The 19,988-nt window shown below is 43.4% G+C and overlaps 1 protein-coding gene across 1 annotated transcript; it reads right to left on the reverse strand.

Annotated features, from left to right (window-relative positions):
• Window positions 1-2,903: 2,903 nt before the first annotated feature.
• LOC140360212 (putative fibroblast growth factor 1) lies at window positions 2,904-7,694 on the reverse strand. Its single transcript, XM_072445417.1, has 3 exons — window positions 7,390-7,694; window positions 4,617-4,720; window positions 2,904-3,127 (listed from the first exon to the last, which is right to left on the reverse strand). The coding sequence occupies exons 1-3, from the start codon at window positions 7,562-7,564 to the stop codon at window positions 2,951-2,953; spliced, it is 456 nt and encodes a 151-aa protein (XP_072301518.1). The 5' UTR covers window positions 7,565-7,694; the 3' UTR covers window positions 2,904-2,950.
• Between the last annotated feature and the right edge of the window lie 12,294 nt (window positions 7,695-19,988).

The raw sequence follows: 19,988 nt of genomic DNA on the forward strand, positions 1-19,988 counted from the left end.
GCACTGGATTATGAGACGCACTGGATTATGAGACACACTGGACACTGGATTATGAGACGCACTGGATTATGAGACACACTGGGCACTTGATTATGAGACACACTGGATTATGAGACGCACTGGATTATGAGACACACTGGATTATGAGACACACTGGATTATGAGACACACTGGATTATGAGACGCACTGTATTATGAGACACACTGGATTATGAGACACACTGGATTATGAGACACACTGGATTATGAGACACAGTGGATTATGAGACACACTGGATTATGAGACGCAGTGGATTATGAGACACACTGGACACTGGATTATGAGACGCACTGGATTATGAGACACACTGGATTATGAGACGCAGTGGATTATGAGACACACTGGACACTGGATTATGAGACGCACTGGATTATGAGACACACTGGACACTATTATGAGACGCACTGGATTATGACACACACTGGATTATGAGACGCACTGGACACTGGATTATGAGACACACTGGACACTGGATTATGAGACGCACTGGATTATGAGACACACTGGACACTATTATAAGACGCACTGGATTATGACACACACTGGATTATGAGACGCACTGGATTATGAGACACACTGGATTATGAGATGCACTGTTGTTTTTTGAGAAAATTAAAGTTGTTTAATTGCGCCTTATAGTCCAGGAAATACGGTAGTTGCTCTGCAGTTGTTCAGAGTCCATTTTGTTACTTGAGAAATGTGTTTTACAGTGTCGCGGCGCACAGTAAGTGACAGGAGCTTTAGTCTGACATTATTAAATGATTTGAACCTTTGTGTGATTTGTTTTTACTCAGTTCTGTAAATATTCTTTAGGAAAATACCAGATTTTGCGCATCATTTAATGTTTAGTCCTTCAAATTAGCGCATGAACTTTAAATTATAATGGGTGATTGCTGACTCTGCAATGTCGTGGGTTCAATTCCAGTCCTCGACCAGTTGCTGAATGTCTGTCCCCTCTCTTTCACCAGTTTGACGCTACCACTGTTCTCTCCGGCCTGAAAAGCCTTTTAAAAATATAAGAAAAAAACTGGACTGACATGATAACATTATAACACACATCAGACACATGGAAAAATAAATGACATTCAGACTTCATTTGGAAATGGACAAATGAATTATTTATAAAAATGTAAACGTGCCTTGATTTCGTTTGTATTTATGTCAAGTTTGTGTCTATTTGTGTGATTATTTTGGTTTATTCTTGTCGTTTTGTCTTCTGTTCTTTGATTATTAGTTTATAAAAGTTGAAAAATTGGAAAAAAATAAGATGTTTTGACCCGACAGTTCTTCAGACACTATTGTACTTCTACTTAAGTAATATCATTTTGAAGTCACCGTACTCTTACTCGAGTACTGCATAGCGCCCCAGCTCGGTCTGTCCTGATACATGTACTTTCCTTTGATTTACGACCCACTTTAATTAACTATCGGGCCGTAACTGCTCGTGGCATTTGGAACCACGGCTCAAATTCAAGCTCTCATTCCTGAGCTTGACGCGCCCGGCCCACATTGACCCGCGAGCGGCGACGGGACGGGCCAAGGCGTCATCTCTAAAAACAGGTTCTATCCACTTTGTGTTCTCTGTCCTTCTCCTGTACGATTGCCCCGACTCAATATGCTCTTTGTGAAAGTAGTACATTCTGTTAAAGCGCCCCCTGCAGGCCGCACGGCTCGTTGAACTAAAATGGAGTTAAATTCATATATTTGGAATTTTACTCAAAGTTATTACAATGTTATCACAGAATAAGAAATTTTTTAGGTTTATAATTTCACTTCCTGTTTGCAATTGATGACATCACAAGAGGAAATTACCCAGCAACCACTGGGGAAAAAACTACCATATTTTCGCACCTTTTTTCATAGTTTTGGCCGGGGTGCGACTTATACTTATATACTTATACTCCAGTGAGACTAATATATGTTTTTTTCTTCTCTATTATGCATTTTTTGGCTGGTGCAACTTATAGTCCGGAAAATACGGTAGTCTAATGTCACAATATTTATGAGAGCGACTTTATTTTGATGAATTAATGTTTAGAGAGTCAAAAAAGTTGTTTCTTGGTGTAAATTCTGCGTAAACTTTGACTGGAATGAGTGTCCCTAGTGTGATGTCACTTCCTGTCATTTTCTACAGATTTTTCCTCGTTTTCTCCACAAATACCTGCTCGATTGGCGTAAAACTATCATTTACTTGTACAACAGATATAAATACACCAACTAAAGTCAAAATATGAAAATCGTAGAATCCCGTCAGAGGCACTTTAAGTAAAAGTACAAATATAGTCTGTCGCATTTTGAAACAAAGTTCAAGCGAATGGCCACAAACCGGTGGTCAAAGCAGAGGGTCAGTCAGAAGAGCAGCATTTATCTGAGAGCTGGAAGTGCCACGCCTTCATTCAGCTTCAGAATCTTAACATCAGCTCTGTCTCACGTCAAACTCTTTGTCATTGCAGACAGTTTTCTGCAACAAACAGCTCCGTTTTGAAGTAAAAATACACTATTAACGAGTGAAATGTGGTGATTGTGATGAAGAATTGGCCCGATTTCTTTTAAGTCCGCCATTCAGTCAATTTCCCAACACGTCTGGACTTTTCATGTGTATGTTTGTTTTGCTCAAAGCCGAGACTTGGACTCACAACTTTTAGGCAGGACGTCACCGCAAAAATACTCAACTAAACCATGCAGAAAGTACTTTTCACATTTCAGGTCGACCAGTAGAAAGTACAGATACCTGCTCTCAGATGTAGTCATGTGAAAGTAGAGGGATGGAAGTGGAAGAGTGTGAAAACAGCGATAATGTTCCTTGAGCGTGGTGTTGGGTCAGTTTGAGTGGTTGTAAACGTCCCTTTTTTGATATTATGCTGTTGCACGTGTATTTTTTTTTGGTTTTCTTCCTCATTTCCTGGCGCTTTAGACCGGCCTGGGCAGGAAGAACACGGCCTTCTGCCCCAGGTGAGTGTCCCGTCCTGGTTTGGGCTGCCCGTTCTTCTTCAGACCCACGTACCAGCCGAACTTCTGCGAGCGGTACGTGTTGTAGTGGTTCTCCTCGTACTTCTCCATGAAATGACATTCGTCGTTTAGCGTTTGCTGCGGGAGGGAAACAAGAGTGGAAATGTGACTGCAAAGTGCTGTTTTTGAAGGCTTTTTGAGCGAGAAACTGTTACTCATAATGAAATAAACGATCCCATTGTGCAACAGGAACTTCTGGAGAAGCGGGTCAGACGGCTTTAGAAATGCTGAGTTTCCTGGAAAGATTAGTAATGTAATAACTGGAAATGTTATTAAAGGCACATAGTTGAAGGTGCCAGAAGATATATGTGGAAATTATTTATTAATTGATCCATCCAATCTGTACATTTATCCATCTATTTATTTATCTATGTATACATCAATATAATTATCTATTTACTTATTCAGCTATTTATTTATCTATGTATCTATCTATTCATTTATTTATCTATGTATCTATCTATTCATTTATTTATCTATGTATCTATCTATTCATTTATTTATCTATGTATCTATCTATTCATTTATTTATCTATGTATCTATTCATTTATTTATCTATGTATCTATCTATTCATTTATTTATCTATGTATCTATCTATTCATTTATTTATCTATGTATCTATTCATTTATTTATCTATGTATCTATTCATTTATTTATCTATGTATCTATTCATTTATTTATCTATGTATCTATTCATTTATTTATCTATTTATATACCTATTAAGGGGATCCTCAAAGTATTCCTTCCACCGTCCGACGACATCCCCAGTCGAGTTCAGCAGGCCTCCACCCGCACCGTAAACGGTGTTGGTGAGGCACTGCTTCCCCCTCCTGAGGCGCCGGACGGTTTGCCAGAATTTCTTTGGTGCCGACCGATAGTTCTCCTCCATTTATTATTTATAATAATAATAGTAATAATAGTCCTCCATTTATTTATCTATGTATCTATTAATTTATTTATCTATCTATCTATTTAATTATCATGACTCAGATCAACAGACCAAGAAGATTTATTTATCCTGGTTTTGTCTCTTCATAAAGCTTCTTTATACATTTGCTTGCAGAGGTTGCGAGTAACTTTGTATTTTGTTATTAACTGTAATTTGAAAAGTACCACCAGGCCATGTTATTCACCTTGTTCCGCCCATTTTGTTATTCACCTTATTCCGCCCCGCCCACTTTGGCCTCAGGAACAATGTCCAACAAGTCAACACGGGACAGATTCCCTCCGCGGCCTGAAAACTCATTTTTAGTCTGTGTAAAACATATTTTCCCTGGTCGCAGCTCTGTGTTCACTCGTGCAACAGGAAGAAGGATGACGTGGAGGGCGGGGCTCAGGTGGGCGGGGCTCAGGTGGGCGGGGCTCAGGTGGGCTTCTGGAATAAGGTGAATAAGTCAGATCTGTGGAGAGGCAATATATAAATGCCTGTAACTGTGAGAATGCTAGATCCAGAAGGTGTGGAACGTTTCATGTAAAGCAATAAAATCTCCATGGAGACAAGCCGGTGTGAAATGTTACACGGAGCATCTTTAACGTGCTATTGTTGTATGTTCCTTTACGTACCGCTCCATACAGTTTCCCCTCTGAGTCCATGGCCAGGTGTCGCCCGCTGTGCTCGCCCTTTATCACCACCACGCCCGCACTCACGGCCTTCAGCCTCAGGACGTCTGCAACACAACAGCATTTACCCCTTTACTATGTGCAAATGACAGCATTTACCCCTTTACTATGTGCACACGACAGCATTTACCCCTTTACTATGTGCAAATGACAGCATTTACCCCTTTACTATGTGCACACGACAGCATTTACCCCTTTACTATGTGCACACGACAGCATTTACCCCTTTACTATGTGCACACGACAGCATTTACCCCTTTACTATATGCACATGACAGCATTTACCCCTTTACTATGTGCACACGACAGCATTTACCCCTTTACTATATGCACATGACAGCATTTACCCCTTTACTATGTGCAAACGACAGCATTTACCCCTTTACTATATGCACACGACAACATTTACCCCTTTATTATGTGCACACGACAGCATTTACCCCTTTACTATGTGCACACGACAGCATTTACCCTTTACTATGTGCACACAACAGCATTTACCCCGCACACAACAGCATTTACCCCTTTACTATGTGCACACGACAGCATTTACCCCTTTACTATGTGCACACGACAGCATTTACCCCTTTACTATGTGCACACGACAGCATTTACCCCTTTACTATGTGCACACGACAGCATTTACCCCTTTACTATGTGCACATGACAGCATTTACCCTTTACTATGTGCACACGACAGCATTTACCCCTTTACTATGTGCACACGACAGCATTTACCCCTTTACTATGTGCACACGACAGCATTTACCCCTTTACTATGTGCACACGACAGCATTTACCCCTTTACTATATGCACATGACAGCATTTACCCCTTTACTATGTGCACACGACAGCATTTACCCCTTTACCATGTGCACACGACAGCATTTACCCCTTTACTATGTGCACACGACAGCATTTACCCCTTTACTATGTGCACACGACAGCATTTACCCCTTTACTATATGCACATGACAGCATTTACCCCTTTACTATGTGCACACGACAGCATTTACCCCTTTACCATGTGCACACGACAGCATTTACCCCTTTACCATGTGCACACGACAGCATTTACCCCTTTACTATGTGCACACGACAGCATTTACCCCTTTACCATGTGCACACGACAGCATTTACCCTACTACGACTATTATAACTCTACTTCGACCACTAAAACTACAACAACACTCTTCTACTACTATAACTACTATAACTCTACTATGACTACTATAACTCTACTATACCTACTGTAACTCTACTACTACAGCTATAACTCTACTACTACTACTACTACTACTACTACTACTACTACTACTACTACTACTACAACAACTCTTCTATTACTATGACTACTATAACTCTACTACAACTGCTATAACTCTACTACTACTACTACTACTACTACTACTACTACTACTAAAACAACAACAACAACAACAACTCTTCTACTACTATGACTACTATAACTCTGACTACTATTAGTACTGCTAAAACAACTCTACTACTAATACAACTATTATAACTCCACTACACTACGACTACTACAACTTTACTTCTACTTCTACTGCAACTCTACTTTTTCTACAACAACAACAACAACAACAACAACAGTAACTACTACTTCTTCTACAACAACAACAACAACAACAGTTACTGATACTTCTACTATAACAACAACAACAACAGTTACTAATACTTCTTCTACAACAACAACAACAACCGCAACAACAACAGTAACTACTACTTCTTCTACTACTACAACAACAACAACAACAACAACAGTTACTAATACTTCTTCTACAACAACAACAACCGCAACAACAACAGTAACTACTACTTCTTCTACAACAACAACAACAACAGTTACTGATACTTCTACTATAACAACAACAACAACAGTTACTAATACTTCTTCTACTACAACAACAACCGCAACAACAACAGTAACTACTACTTCTTCTACTACTACAACAACAACAACAACAACAGTTACTAATACTTCTACTACAACAACAACAACAACAACAGTTACTGATACTTATTCTACTATAACAACAACAGTTACTAATACTTCTTCTACAACAACAACAACAACAACAATAATAATAACAGTAACTACTACTTCTTCTACCACTTCTTCTACTACAGCTCTACTTCTACTACAACAGTTACTAATACTTCTTCAACTACTACAACCCTACTTCTTCTACTACATCTCTACTTCTACTACTACAACAACAACAACAACAACAACAACAGTAACTACTACTACTTCTACTACTACATCTCTACTTCTACAACAACAACAACAACAACAACAACAACAGTTACTACTACTTCTTCTACTACAGCTCTACTTCTTCTACAACAACAACAGTAACTACTACTACTTCTACTACTACATCTCTACTTCTACAACAACAACAACAACAGTTACTACTACTTCTTCTACTACAGCTCTACTTCTTCTACAACAACAACAACAACAACAGTTACTACTACTTCTTCTACTACAGCTCTACTTCTTCTACAACAACAACAACAACAACAACAACAACAACAACAGTAACTACTACTACTTCTACTACTACATCTCTACTTCTACAACAACAACAACAACAACAACAACAACAGTTACTACTACTTCTTCTACTACAGCTCTACTCGTCCTCGTGGCACTCGCCGTCCCCCGGCGGCATGGGCTCTTCTCACCGTAGGGGTCGCCGTCCTGCCTCCCGCCGCTCACTCCACCCTCCGCGCCGACCCTCAGGTGGTGCCCTCCGTTCTTGCAGTAGAGCCGCGTCAGCATCCTCTGCTCGTGCGCGGGCCTGTCCCGGGACGCCGCGGGGGCAAAAGGCAGCACGGTGACCTCGCCGGCCTCCGACATCCCGGGGGGACGCTCACTGCCGGACGGCGGCTCTGCGGGACGTCCGGCGGGCTGCGGGGGCGGCTCTGCGGGACGTCCGGCGGGCTGCGGGGGCGGCTCGACGGGACGTCCGGCGGGCTGCGGGGGCGGCTCGGCGGGACGTCCGGCGGGCTGCGGGGGCAAAGCAGACGCTCCATCAGTCTGAGTTGACCCGCGCTGTTCTCGGGAGCGTCGGGGGCAGCGAGAGCAGGCCAGAGAACGCACCCGGAGTACACACCCGGAGTACACACCTGCAGTACACACCCGGAGTACACACCTGCAGTACACACCCGGAGTACACACCCGGAGTACATACTCGGAGTACACACCCAGAGTACACACCTGCAGTACACACCCGGAGTACACACCCGGAGTACACACTCGGAGTACACACCCGGAGTACACACCTGCAGTACACACCCGGAGTACACACCCGGAGTACACACTCGGAGTACACACCCGGAGTACACACTCGGAGTACACACCCGGAGTACACACTCGGAGTACACACCCGGAGTACACACCTGCAGTACACACCCGGAGTACACACCCGGAGTACACACTCAGAGTACACACCCGGAGTACACACCCGGAGTACACACCTGCAGTACACACCCGGAGTACACACTCGGAGTACACACCCGGAGTACACACCCGGAGTACACACCCGGAGTATATTCCGAGCAGCGAGCTCTGTGGACGTCTCCCTCTGTGGAGTGGTTGATAAAAGCTGCCTCAGAGGAGCAGGACTGGCCCCCGTCCAAACACAAAGCATTACATGACCCAACTTGTCTCCTATTGTTGCCGCGGAGACTGGATTTTTTGTATTGATTCATTCCAGGTTAAATTGTCTCCAGATGGAAGTGATGTAACTTCACCTGAGTTAGATCAAGGCCAGACTAAGCAACAAGTTAAAGAGGGAGAGAGTAAACATGCCGCCGTGAATGATGGAAATGCACTTTTGAATCGATTGTGTATTTACATTTACATAAACAACATCATTTTGAACGTGTGTTTTTGAAACCATCAATAATGTGGTGGATTTTTGCTATAGAATAAATTTAGCTTTTGAAAATGCAGCTAGACAATGACTAAATTAAACCTTTTTTCAAATGGAATTAATTTTTAATTTATGTTTCAAGGATGTGTACAAATGCAGAAGGTTCTAATAAATAAATGAAAAAAAAACATGAAACATAAAAAATATAATATTAATAATTAAAAATAATAATAAAAAAAAAATGAATGCAAAAAAAAAAAAGTCAAGTCCAATAAATAGTCCTTCTAGCTTCAGAGGTTTTATAATGTTTTTTTCATCTACCGTATTTTCTGGACTATAAGTCACACCTTTTTTCATAGTTTTGGCCGGGGTGCGACTTATACTTATATTTATACTTATATACTTATATATACTATATACTCCAGAAAATATGGTCCCCAAAGATATGCCAGGAAACTTACATAATATAACATCAATGTTCTTTTTATATTTCACACTAAATACTTGATTTAAACTGGCTTTTGTACTAAATTGTCCTATGCGTTTAAAAAAAAAAGTCCTTTTTATTTTTGAGTTATATATTTCACAACAATAAAAACAACTGAAGTCGTGAAAGCACTTTTTGTTCACAACGTGCACTACAGTATAACGCAAATTTAGGTAACACTTTATAAAACTACACTTTAAATAGCCTTAATAAAGCAATATACAAAACATGAGGGGGAAAAAAGTATGAAAAAAATATGTATTAAGAAAGAAGAATCTCTTTACCCTTTAATCATTATTAAGTGGTGCCTAAACGAGTCTCCCTCCATCACTTACCCTTGGCTAACTCAACTCAGTCAGTTCGTCCAGATGTCGCGTCACGTCTGGACCGTCTTAGGGAAAAAGCATCCAAAATACTGAGCGACGGACAAGTGCAAAGCCGCTGCTGCGATCACGAGTGACGTCACGGAAAAGGTCAGACGGGTGAAATCGCGTGGGAGGGAATTCAGTCGAAAAACATTTGAAAAGGGCGTTTGGTAAATACCTGAAGCACTGATGTTTTTACTGCAAGATAAGTGGATAAGCGAGGTCGTAAAAGCGTTGGATAAGCCTGGCGCGGGAATATGCCGGGTCTTGAACTGCGTGTGCGACCGCGAATGGTCCGGGGGTTTCGTTTATCAACCTTTACGCGGAATTCTCACTAAGCATGTGCACGAAATCTCCACAAACTCCTTCAAACTCGCCGACGTCTCGACTCTCTCAGCTCGGATCGCCTTCTTAGCGTTAAAAGTCACGCACGCAACAGATTTGCGCGTACCCTTTATAAATGAGGCCCCTGGACCTGGTTTAGTCCCACTTTGAACCATTTTAGTCCCTGTTTAGACCTGGTTCTAGACTAGTTCTCCTGCGAAAGTTTTGTTTTAGCTCAACCAGTTCAACCCTGATTTGAGCTTGAATTGTTATGATAAATATATTGATCTCACATTGGAAACACCGATAAGACCCTCGAGACCCCGACTGATGACGATATGTAGGGCCAATCTTTAGATCATTTCCCCCCAAAATATATGATTACAAACCTAGTTAATGTCTATACTTTTCACTGCTCTGTAAAAGTATGATTAACTCGATGGAGTCACGTATTGTGCAATTTAAGTGTGGAAATGAAAAACAACGTATAAGCTGGAATTTACCGTACATCGGGACATCGTCTGCTCTAGCAGTGCTCCTCTGTGTTTTTAAAGTCTGTCCAGCTTCTCCAGACTCACTCTTCTAACGTCATCGCCCAGTTCGTCTTCATGTCACGGTAAACGCTAACGGACACGATATGAATGTAAACGCTATGAATGTAAACGCTAACGGACAGACACGATACGAATGTAAACGCTAACGGACAGACACGATACGAATGTAAACGCTAAAGGACAGACACGATATGAATGTAAACGCTAACGGACAGACACGATACGAATGTAAACGCTAACGGACAGACACGATATGAATGTAAACGCTAACGGACAGACACGATATGAATGTAAACGCTAACGGACAGACACGATACGAATGTAAACGCTAACGGACAGACACGATATGAATGTAAACGCTAACGGACAGACACGATATGAATGTAAACGCTAACGGACAGACACGATATGAATGTAAACGCTAACGGACAGACACGATACGAATGTAAACGCTAACGGACAGACACGATACGAATGTAAACGCTAACGGACAGACACGATATGAATGTAAACGCTAACGGACAGACACGATATGAATGTAAACGCTAACGGACAGACACGATACGAATGTAAACGCTAACGGACAGACACGATATGAATGTAAACGCTAACGGACAGACACGATATGAATGTAAACGCTAACGGACAGACACGATATGAATGTAAACGCTAACGGACAGACACGATACGAATGTAAACGCTAACGGACAGACACGATATGAATGTAAACGCTAACGGACAGACACGATACGAATGTAAACGCTAACGGACAGACACGATACGAATGTAAACGCTAACGGACAGACACGATACGAATGTAAACGCTAACGGACAGACACGATACGAATGTAAACGCTAACGGACAGACACGATATGAATGTAAACGCTAAAGGACAGACACGATACGAATGTAAACGCTAACGGACAGACACAGTATGAATGTAAACGCTAACGGACAGACACGATATGAATGTAAACGCTCGCATCCTGTTGGGCCACACACTTGCAGGACGCACTGGATTATAAGGCGCCGCACTGTTCTGTTTTTGAGAAAATTAAAGGCTTTTAAGTGCGCCTTATAGTGCAGGAAATATGGTATATAATTTTACAGCAGAAAATCAATGACATCACAATAGCAACAACAAACGAGGTCGAGTTTAGTATGACCGTGGCGGTTTCTCACTCAAGGTGGTGCTGCTTGTGGCTAAAGGTGGTGGTGCTGCGTGTGGTTAAAGGTGGTGCTGCTTGTGGCTAATAGGTGGTGCTGCTTGTGGCTAAAGGTGGTGCTGCTTGTGGCTAATAGGTGGTGCTGCTTGTGGCTAAAGGTGGTGCTGCTTGTGGCTAGGTGCTGCTTGTGGCTAAAGGTGGTGCAGCTTGTGGCTAATAGTTGGTGCTGCTTGTGGCTAGGTGCTGCTTGTGGCTAGGTGCTGCTTGTGGCTAAAGGTGGTGCAGCTTGTGGCTAACGGTGGTGCTGCTTGTGGCTAAAGGTGGTGCAGCTTGTGGCTAACGGTGGTGCTGCTTGTGGCTAACGGTGGTGCTGCTTGTGGCTAACGGTGGTGCTGCTTGTGGCTAAAGGTGGTGCAGCTTGTGGCTAACGGTGGTGCTGCTTGTGGCTAACGGTGGTGCTGCTTGTGGCTAAAGGTGGTGCTGCTTGTGACCAGGTCGCCTCAGGTCGTGAAGTCCTTTCTTGTTAACTCTTTCAGCAGGTGTGGTGCAGCTTGTGGCTAAAGGTGGTGCTGCTTGTGGCTAAAGGTGGTGCAGCTTGTGGCTAAAGGTGGTGCTGCTTGTGGCTAAAGGTGGTGCAGCTTGTGGCTAAAGGTGGTGCTGCTTGTGGCTAAAGGTGGTGCAGCTTGTGGCTAAAGGTGGTGCAGCTTGTGGCTAAAGGTGGTGCAGCTTGTGGCTAAAGGTGGTGCTGCTTGTGGCTAAAGGTGGTGCAGCTTGTGGCTAAAGGTGGTGCTGCTTGTGGCTAAAGGTGGTGCAGCTTGTGGCTAAAGGTGGTGCTGCTTGTGGCTAAAGGTGGTGCAGCTTGTGGCTAAAGGTGGTGCTGCTTGTGGCTAAAGGTGGTGCAGCTTGTGGCTAAAGGTGGTGCTGCTTGTGGCTAAAGGTGGTGCAGCTTGTGGCTAAAGGTGGTGCTGCTTGTGGCTAAAGGTGGTGCGTTCCTTTCTCGTTAACTCTTTCAGGAGGGGTGGTGCAGTGTTTGAGTTCAGCCGTGACTTATAACTTGTCCTGATTATGTTTTGCTTCAGAAACATGACAAAAAGGACTTTTATAAACCACATTTAGCCCTTTAAAACGGTCAAACTCTTTTCTGTTCAACTCGTTCCACATTCTGATGCAGCTGCTAAACTATATTAAACTATATTAAATTATATTAAACTATATTAAACTATATCAAACTATATTAAACTATACTAAACTATATTAAATTATATTAAACTATATTAAACTATATTAAACTATATTAAATTATATTAAATTATATTAAACTATATTAAATTATATTAAACTATATTAAACTATATAAACTATATGATTGTATAAAGTGACTCACCTGTTGATTGACTGTTTCACATTGTCCCATTTGATTGCATATAATCCATTTATGTCTTTTAAGTCACAAGCATCTTCTCCTCCTAGTTCTCCTCCTCCTTCTTCTCCTTCGTCTCCTTCTCCTTCTTCTCCTTCGTCTCCTACTTCTCTTTCTTCTCCTCCTTCTCCTTGTTCTGCTCTTCTCTGGTTTAACACCTCTCTTTCTCTTCTTTATTCTTCTCCTCCTCCTTCTTCTTCTCCTTGTTCTCCTCCTCTCTGCTGTAGCTCCTCTCTTTCTCCTCCTCCTCCTCCTCCTCCTCTCTGCTGTAGCTCCTCTCCTTCTCCTCCTCCTCCTCCTCCTCCTCTCTGCTGTAGCTCCTCTCCTTCTCCTCCTCCTCCTCTCTGCTGTAGCTCCTCTCTTTCTCCTCCTCCTCCTCCTCCTCCTCTCTGCTGTAGCTCCTCTCCTTCTCCTCCTCCTCCTCCTCCTCCTCCTCCTCCTCTCTGCTGTAGCTCCTCTCCTTCTCCTCCTCCTCCTCCTCTCTGCTGTAGCTCCTCTCCTTCTCCTCCTCCTCCTCCTCTCTGCTGTAGCTCCTCTCCTTCTCCTCCTCCTCCTCCTCCTCTCTGCTGTAGCTCCTCTCCTTATCCTCCTCCTCCCCCTCCTCTCTGCTGTAGCTCCTCTCTTTCTCCTCCTTCTCCTCCTCCTCTCTGCTGTAGCTCCTCTCCTTCTCCTCCTCCTCCCCCTCCTCTCTGCTGTAGCTCCTCTCTTTCTCCTCCTTTTGCCGTTGCCCTGGTGATAAGCGCCTGTCGCGGCACTAAACGCGCCCGCAGAGGAGGCGCGCGGTGGCGGATCCTGTCCCAGGAGCCGCTGGGACTAAAATTAGAGGCGAGTGGAAAGAAGTCGGTCTGCGTCTGACCGGAGCGTGGGACATTCCTGACCGGGAGGAGGAGGCGGCGGGGGGGGGGCGCGTCCTGCCCGGTTGAAACGAGACACTGGACGGTAAAAAAAAAGTTGCGCAGGTTCAACTTTATTTTTGGCTGTGAAGTGTCGTTTCATATTTCTGTTTTGTGACCGGAACCCGAACTACAAGAGGAACTATCAACGCTGAAGGTGTTAAACAAACTGTCAGAACTTCATCTTTTCATCCAGGAACGATTTGATTCACAGTTTCAACCACACGTGCACATTTTAGATGTTAGAGTTGAGGTTGTCATAGGAACATTTGTGCTTTTACAAGGATAAACTCACGTGAAAGCTTTTTTTTATCTAGGCAAATTCTGCATTCGGCAGTGACGAGGCGCAGCCAGCAGGAGGCAGTGTGCTCACAGCAAACAGCAGGAAAGACGACGCAGTGTAATATTTATACATTCTATTGCCTCAAGATAAGAAAGAGTGCAGTTTGTTATATTAAATGTCACTTTGAGATTCACGAAAAGACAGTTTTATGGTTATATTTATGTGTGACTTAACATTGAAGAATTATTTTTTTAGCTCTAGAGAATGAACATTGCATTTTTAATAGTATTTTTGTGCTTTTTCCTTGTTATTTTCTTGTTCTCAAAAGGTAAAGCGTTTCTTTTGGTATTTAAATAAAGCTCTGTGTTACGTATTATTTGCCATGTATATCAAAAGATCATACACAGAACTGCATTTGGACAAACTGACCAGATAAAGTCATCATAACATTTAGACGTGGCTGATACAGAACATTTAAACTTGTCCAGGTCAAATAAATAAACAGCCGCGAGGCTCGTGAGCCTCGTGGGTCACGTGGGTCTCTGTGGACCTGAGCGTGGCAGATGGAGATGAGCAGAAACACGGAAGAGCAGGAAGTGCGGCTTTCACGCGTCATCACGTGACAAGTGCTTCCCCTCTGCGGAAATGAGCCATAAATAATGTTAATATTCTCCTTTTTTAATCATCTCTATCTTTATTATGTCCTTTTTTATCAGCATAGTTATGTTCATATGTTTATTACAATTATGAATAAATATAAGATAAGATTAGATAAGATTAGCATTTATTTGTCCCACAATGGGGAAATTCCAGTGTTGCAACACAAAGTAGGTACAGAAGTGAATAATTACAGAATAACTTATTAAAAAAACACTCTTATAGAAAAGCTCTTGGAAAAAACCTATTATACTATATAATAATAGCAATAGTGACATTCTTATTTACAGCTGTTATATGGACAGAGAATATTGAAAAAACAGTATTGCACATTAATATGTCAGTATTGCACATGGGTATGACAGTATTGCACATGATTAAGTCAGTATTGCACATGGGTATGACAGTATTGCACATGATTATGTCAGTATTGCACAGGAATATGACTGTATTGCACATGATTATGTCAGTATTGCACAGATTATGCCAGTATTGCACATGGGGGTGACAGTATTGCACGTGATTAAGTCAGTATTGCACAGATTATGACAGTATTGCACATGATTATGTCAGTATTGCACAGATTATGCCAGTATTGCACATGGGGGTGACAGTATTGCACGTGATTAAGTCAGTATTGCACAGATTATGACAGTATTGCACATGATTAAGTCAGTATTGCACATGACTATGACAGTATTGCACATGAGTATGACAGTATTGCACATGGGTATGACAGTATTGCACATGGGTATAACAGTGTTTGTTTGTGAGTCTGACTGCAGCAGAAGGAAAGACCTGTGAAATCATTATTTCCCTCAAAATAACAATACATCAGAATAACTTCTACTACAAGAGCAAGAGACAACTTGAAGAAAGGTTGGAAGAATGATTTGGAATGTACATAAGTAAGTATTAACACATACAAATATATCATAATATTTTGGTGGGTCATTAGATAGTAAAACATAGACATAAAACATTTGACGTGTTCATTGTTCATTGTTTTATGTTAAGACAAGTTCCTGTGTTTGAGAATTCTGTTCATGACAATAAACCTTTTCTGATTCTGATTCATCTCAAATGCACCTGAAGACAAGAAATGACATGTATTCAAATGATCTTGTGGGAGGAGCCTCAAATCGCCCTTTAATTGCAGAAAGAAAACGTAAATCCTGACGAGTGTGCACAGCCTGCTCACTTCTCCTGCTCACTACTCCTGCTCACTTCTCCTGCTCACTACTCCTGCTCACTTCTCCTGCTCAGTCCACTCCTGCTCACTTCTCCTGCTCACTACTCCTGCTCACTTCTCCTGCTCACTACTCCTGCTCACTTCTCCTGCTCAGTCCACTCCTGCTCACTTCTCCTGCTCACTACTCCTGCTCACTTCTCCTGCTCACTACTCCTGCTCACTTCTCCTGCTCAGTCCACTCCTGCTCACTTCTCCTGCTCAGTCCACTCCTGCTCACTTCTCCTGCTCAGTCCACTCCTGCTCACTTCTCCTGCTCAGTCCACTCCTGCTCACTTCTCCTGCTCACTACTCCTGCTCACTTCTCCTGCTCACTACTCCTGCTCACTTCTCCTGCTCAGTCCACTCCTGCTCACTTCTCCTGCTCAGTCCACTCCTGCTCACTTCTCCTGCTCAGTCCACTCCTGCTCACTTCTCCTGCTCAGTCCACTCCTGCTCACTTCTCCTGCTCAGTCCACTCCTGCTCACTTCTCCTGCTCAGTCCACTCCTGCTCACTTCTCCTGCTCAGTCCACTCCTGCTCACTTCTCCTGCTCACTACTCCTGCTCACTTCTCCTGCTCAGTCCACTCCTGCTCACTTCTCCTGCTCAGTCCACTCCTGCTCACTTCTCCTGCTCACTTCTCCTGCTCAGTCCACTCCTGCTCACTTCTCCTGCTCAGTCCACTCCTGCTCACTTCTCCTGCTCAGTCCACTCCTGCTCACTTCTCCTGCTCACTACTCCTGCTCACTTCTCCTGCTCAGTCCACTCCTGCTCACTTCTCCTGCTCAGTCCACTCCTGCTCACTTCTCCTGCTCAGTCCACTCCTGCTCACTTCTCCTGCTCAGTCCACTCCTGCTCACTTCTCCTGCTCAGTCCACTCCTGCTCACTTCTCCTGCTCACTTCTCCTGCTCACTTCTCCTGCTCACTTCTCCTGCTCAGTCCACTCCTGCTCACTTCTCCTGCTCAGTCCACTCCTGCTCACTTCTCCTGCTCACTACTCCTGCTCACTTCTCCTGCTCAGTCCACTCCTGCTCACTTCTCCTGCTCAGTCCACTCCTGCTCACTTCTCCTGCTCAGTCCACTCCTGCTCACTTCTCCTGCTCACTTCTCCTGCTCACTTCTCCTGCTCAGTCCACTCCTGCTCACTTCTCCTGCTCACTACTCCTGCTCACTTCTCCTGCTCAGTCCACTCCTGCTCACTTCTCCTGCTCAGTCCACTCCTGCTCACTTCTCCTGCTCAGTCCACTCCTGCTCACTTCTCCTGCTCAGTCCACTCCTGATGTCTGGTCTTTATGTCATTACGTTCTCCAGTCATGTCCAGTTGTTTGAACGTTGTGTCTGATTGTGATTGGTTGTAGTCTTGACAACCAAACACCGGCAGCAGATGCTCAGTGTCTAATGGAAACTCCCCCTTCACGGCCAGAACTGCAGCACTGGAAAAGGTTTCACAGGTGGTCATCTGGACACGCCCCCTCCCGCCTCTACGTCACGGCGGTGTTGTTGTGATGCGTCGCTCCGCCAGCAGAGGGCGGGGTCACACAGCATGACGCGCGGGGGACGCCCATACGCATTACGAACGGAGCGAGAAATTCCCGGCTCCGCTTTAAATGACGTCACCGTGTCCTCCCTCCCAAGCGGCGCGAGCTCACGGAGATCGTCTATGACACGCGCGCGCTCACACTCCGGGCGGGAATCACAGCGCAGACATGATTTATTACACGTGTATTGTCATTGAATAAGTTGGTGAGCGGTGGAAATTGAGTATCAGAAGTAAATACATCGACATCGGACTTGATATAGTTGGATTGGATTGGAAATCTAAAGACTTAGACCTTAAATTGGAAGCAGGAGCAGCAGAAATGGCAATTATGTTTATGGGGATTATTGTAAATGAAACAGCAATGACTAAAAATAGGCAAATATCAGGTAAAATAAAGTCAGTTGGGAAAATCAAAGAAAATAGAAAGTTCAAAAATTGGCTATAATGAGCAATTCCAATTATATAGGAAATTCCCAGTCCCCTGTTTTCTCGTATCATCATACAATGTGTATTTATGTATTTATTGAAACGTAAAGTCATTTTAAGAGATTAAAGGGAGATGAAATGATTCAAACATCAAACTGAATGAGGATTACAATCCTGTACTTTCAGATGTATATCAACTATGTACACAAATTCATTCACAGTCATGTTTTGTAAAGAGACAGTACTATTTAAGATAAGATAAGATATTCCTTTATTGTCCACACATGGGGAAATTTCGTTGTTACAACGCAGTAGATACAGAGGAAACGGACAGATAACTTATAGGAAGTTTGGAAAAAAAACTTAATAGAAGAACTCTTATAAACAAAACAAAAAACTCTTAGTAACAAAACTCCTCTCATACATTAATAGGGAATGGAGGAAAAATAATAATGAAATAAAATAAAAAGATAAGTAAGTGAACACTCTTATTTACATCAGTTATACGTACGGAACGGCGCCGGTGAGCGTTTATACAAAGGAGGAACTCATGAAACTGCGGAGAACCATCGTCTTACCCAGAGATCGTCACGTTATCTCGACGGACATCCTAATATTTCTCCTCCATCCCTTATAGGGAAATGGGAGGTTTTGTCTATAGGAGTTTTTGTTTATAAGAGTTCTTCTATTAAGAGTGTTTTTTAAACTTCCTATAATCTAAACTGTAATAAAATAATAATATAAACTGTCCTTTTCCTCTGTATCTACCTGCGTTGTATCAATGAAATTTCCCCATGTGTGGACAATAAAGGATTATCTTATCTTATCTTATCTTACATGCACATGAATATGAGTGTGCGTGTGGGGGGCCCCCGGTCACCATGACTCACTCTGGACATGACATCACACAAATTACATCACGCGAATGACACGGTGAGGTCACCAAGGCATTCATGACAAAGGTTAAACTGTGATTGTACTTTAAAGTTTACCGGACCATTATCATTGACAGTATGTGGAAAAGAGGCTGTTTTACCCATATTATGGCAACTTTAGGAAGAGTGGGACCTCCTCACAACAACAACAACAACAACAACAACAACAACAACAAAAATGTAAGGAAAATATACAATAACAATACTACTACTACTACTACTACTACTACTAATAATAAAAAAGACAGACAGCCAAGAACATTTCTAATGCCTTGTCCATCTTTTCTTTTTAAATTAATGTATTTTTAAAAACACAACAACAACAACAACAACATAATAAATACAAAATAATAATATTAAGGACAGACAGCATTTCGTTAATTCCTTGTCTGTCTTTTGAGTTTTCTCTCCTAAACTCATCCAGGACACAGCAGACGTAGTGATCCTCCCCTCTCACAAACCATCTTTCCCTCGCGTGGGTCCCTCTCTCAAGTCCCGCCCTAAACACCTCCCGTGCTCCCCGTCCCCTCCTCTGATTGGCCGCGCTCGCTGTCACTCCGGGGGCAGGGGGATCGCGCGCGCCTCGCTCCCGCCCCCACGCGCCTCTCTGTCTTTGAGCGGGGCTGGGTTGAAAAGCCGTGCGTAAAACGACTCCACCGCCGCCGCCGCACCGCAGCGCCTCGTACGCGGGCTCTCTCACGCACCCATCACCCTCCAGCACCTTCTTCTTCTTCTTCTTCTTCTTCTTCTTCCACCTCTTCATCATCTTCTTCTTCTTCAATCCCGCTTCACCCGGGACCGCGACAATCACGCGCGGCTACGGCGAGGCAAGCGCGCTTTACCTGAACAAGTGGACGTGCGCAGACTCACCGCGGCGGGCGCTTTCTTCTACGGTTATTCCCAATGAACGCGCCGCTCGGTCCGGCGCTTCTCCCACGGACCGCGCGTCACGGGGCGATGTAGTGGCGTCTCCCCGCGGACACCTTCGCGCCGTTGTCCGCCTCTCGTAATAGGATTTGCTCCCGGTTCAATCTGGACCGAGCGCGCTAGGATCTCGCTCTCAACGTCGTTTTCGCATCTCATTTGTTTCTTTTTTTATTTATTTGATTTGAATTGTATCGGAG

The sequence above is a fragment of the Eucyclogobius newberryi genome, unplaced genomic scaffold (genome assembly GCF_026437365.1).
Source record: "Eucyclogobius newberryi isolate DKJ021-1_F unplaced genomic scaffold, fEucNew1.0.hap1 SCAF_144, whole genome shotgun sequence".
Classification (NCBI taxonomy): Eukaryota; Metazoa; Chordata; class Actinopteri; order Gobiiformes; family Gobiidae; genus Eucyclogobius; species Eucyclogobius newberryi.

What these genes read in the sequence shown, in the direction of transcription:
- LOC140360212 (XM_072445417.1), bottom strand. Translation starts at nt 7,564, where the DNA reads ATGTCGGAGGCCGGCGAGGTCACCGTGCTGCCTTTTGCCCCCGCGGCG. An exon ending in GCAGGACGGCGACCCCTACG is followed by an intron (nt 4,721 to 7,389) that starts GTGAGAAGAGCC and finishes GTTGTGTTGCAG; the next exon opens with ACGTCCTGAGGCTGAAGGCC. An exon ending in AGGGGAAACTGTATGGAGCG is followed by an intron (nt 3,128 to 4,616) that starts GTACGTAAAGGA and finishes TCCCTCCCGCAG; the next exon opens with CAAACGCTAAACGACGAATG.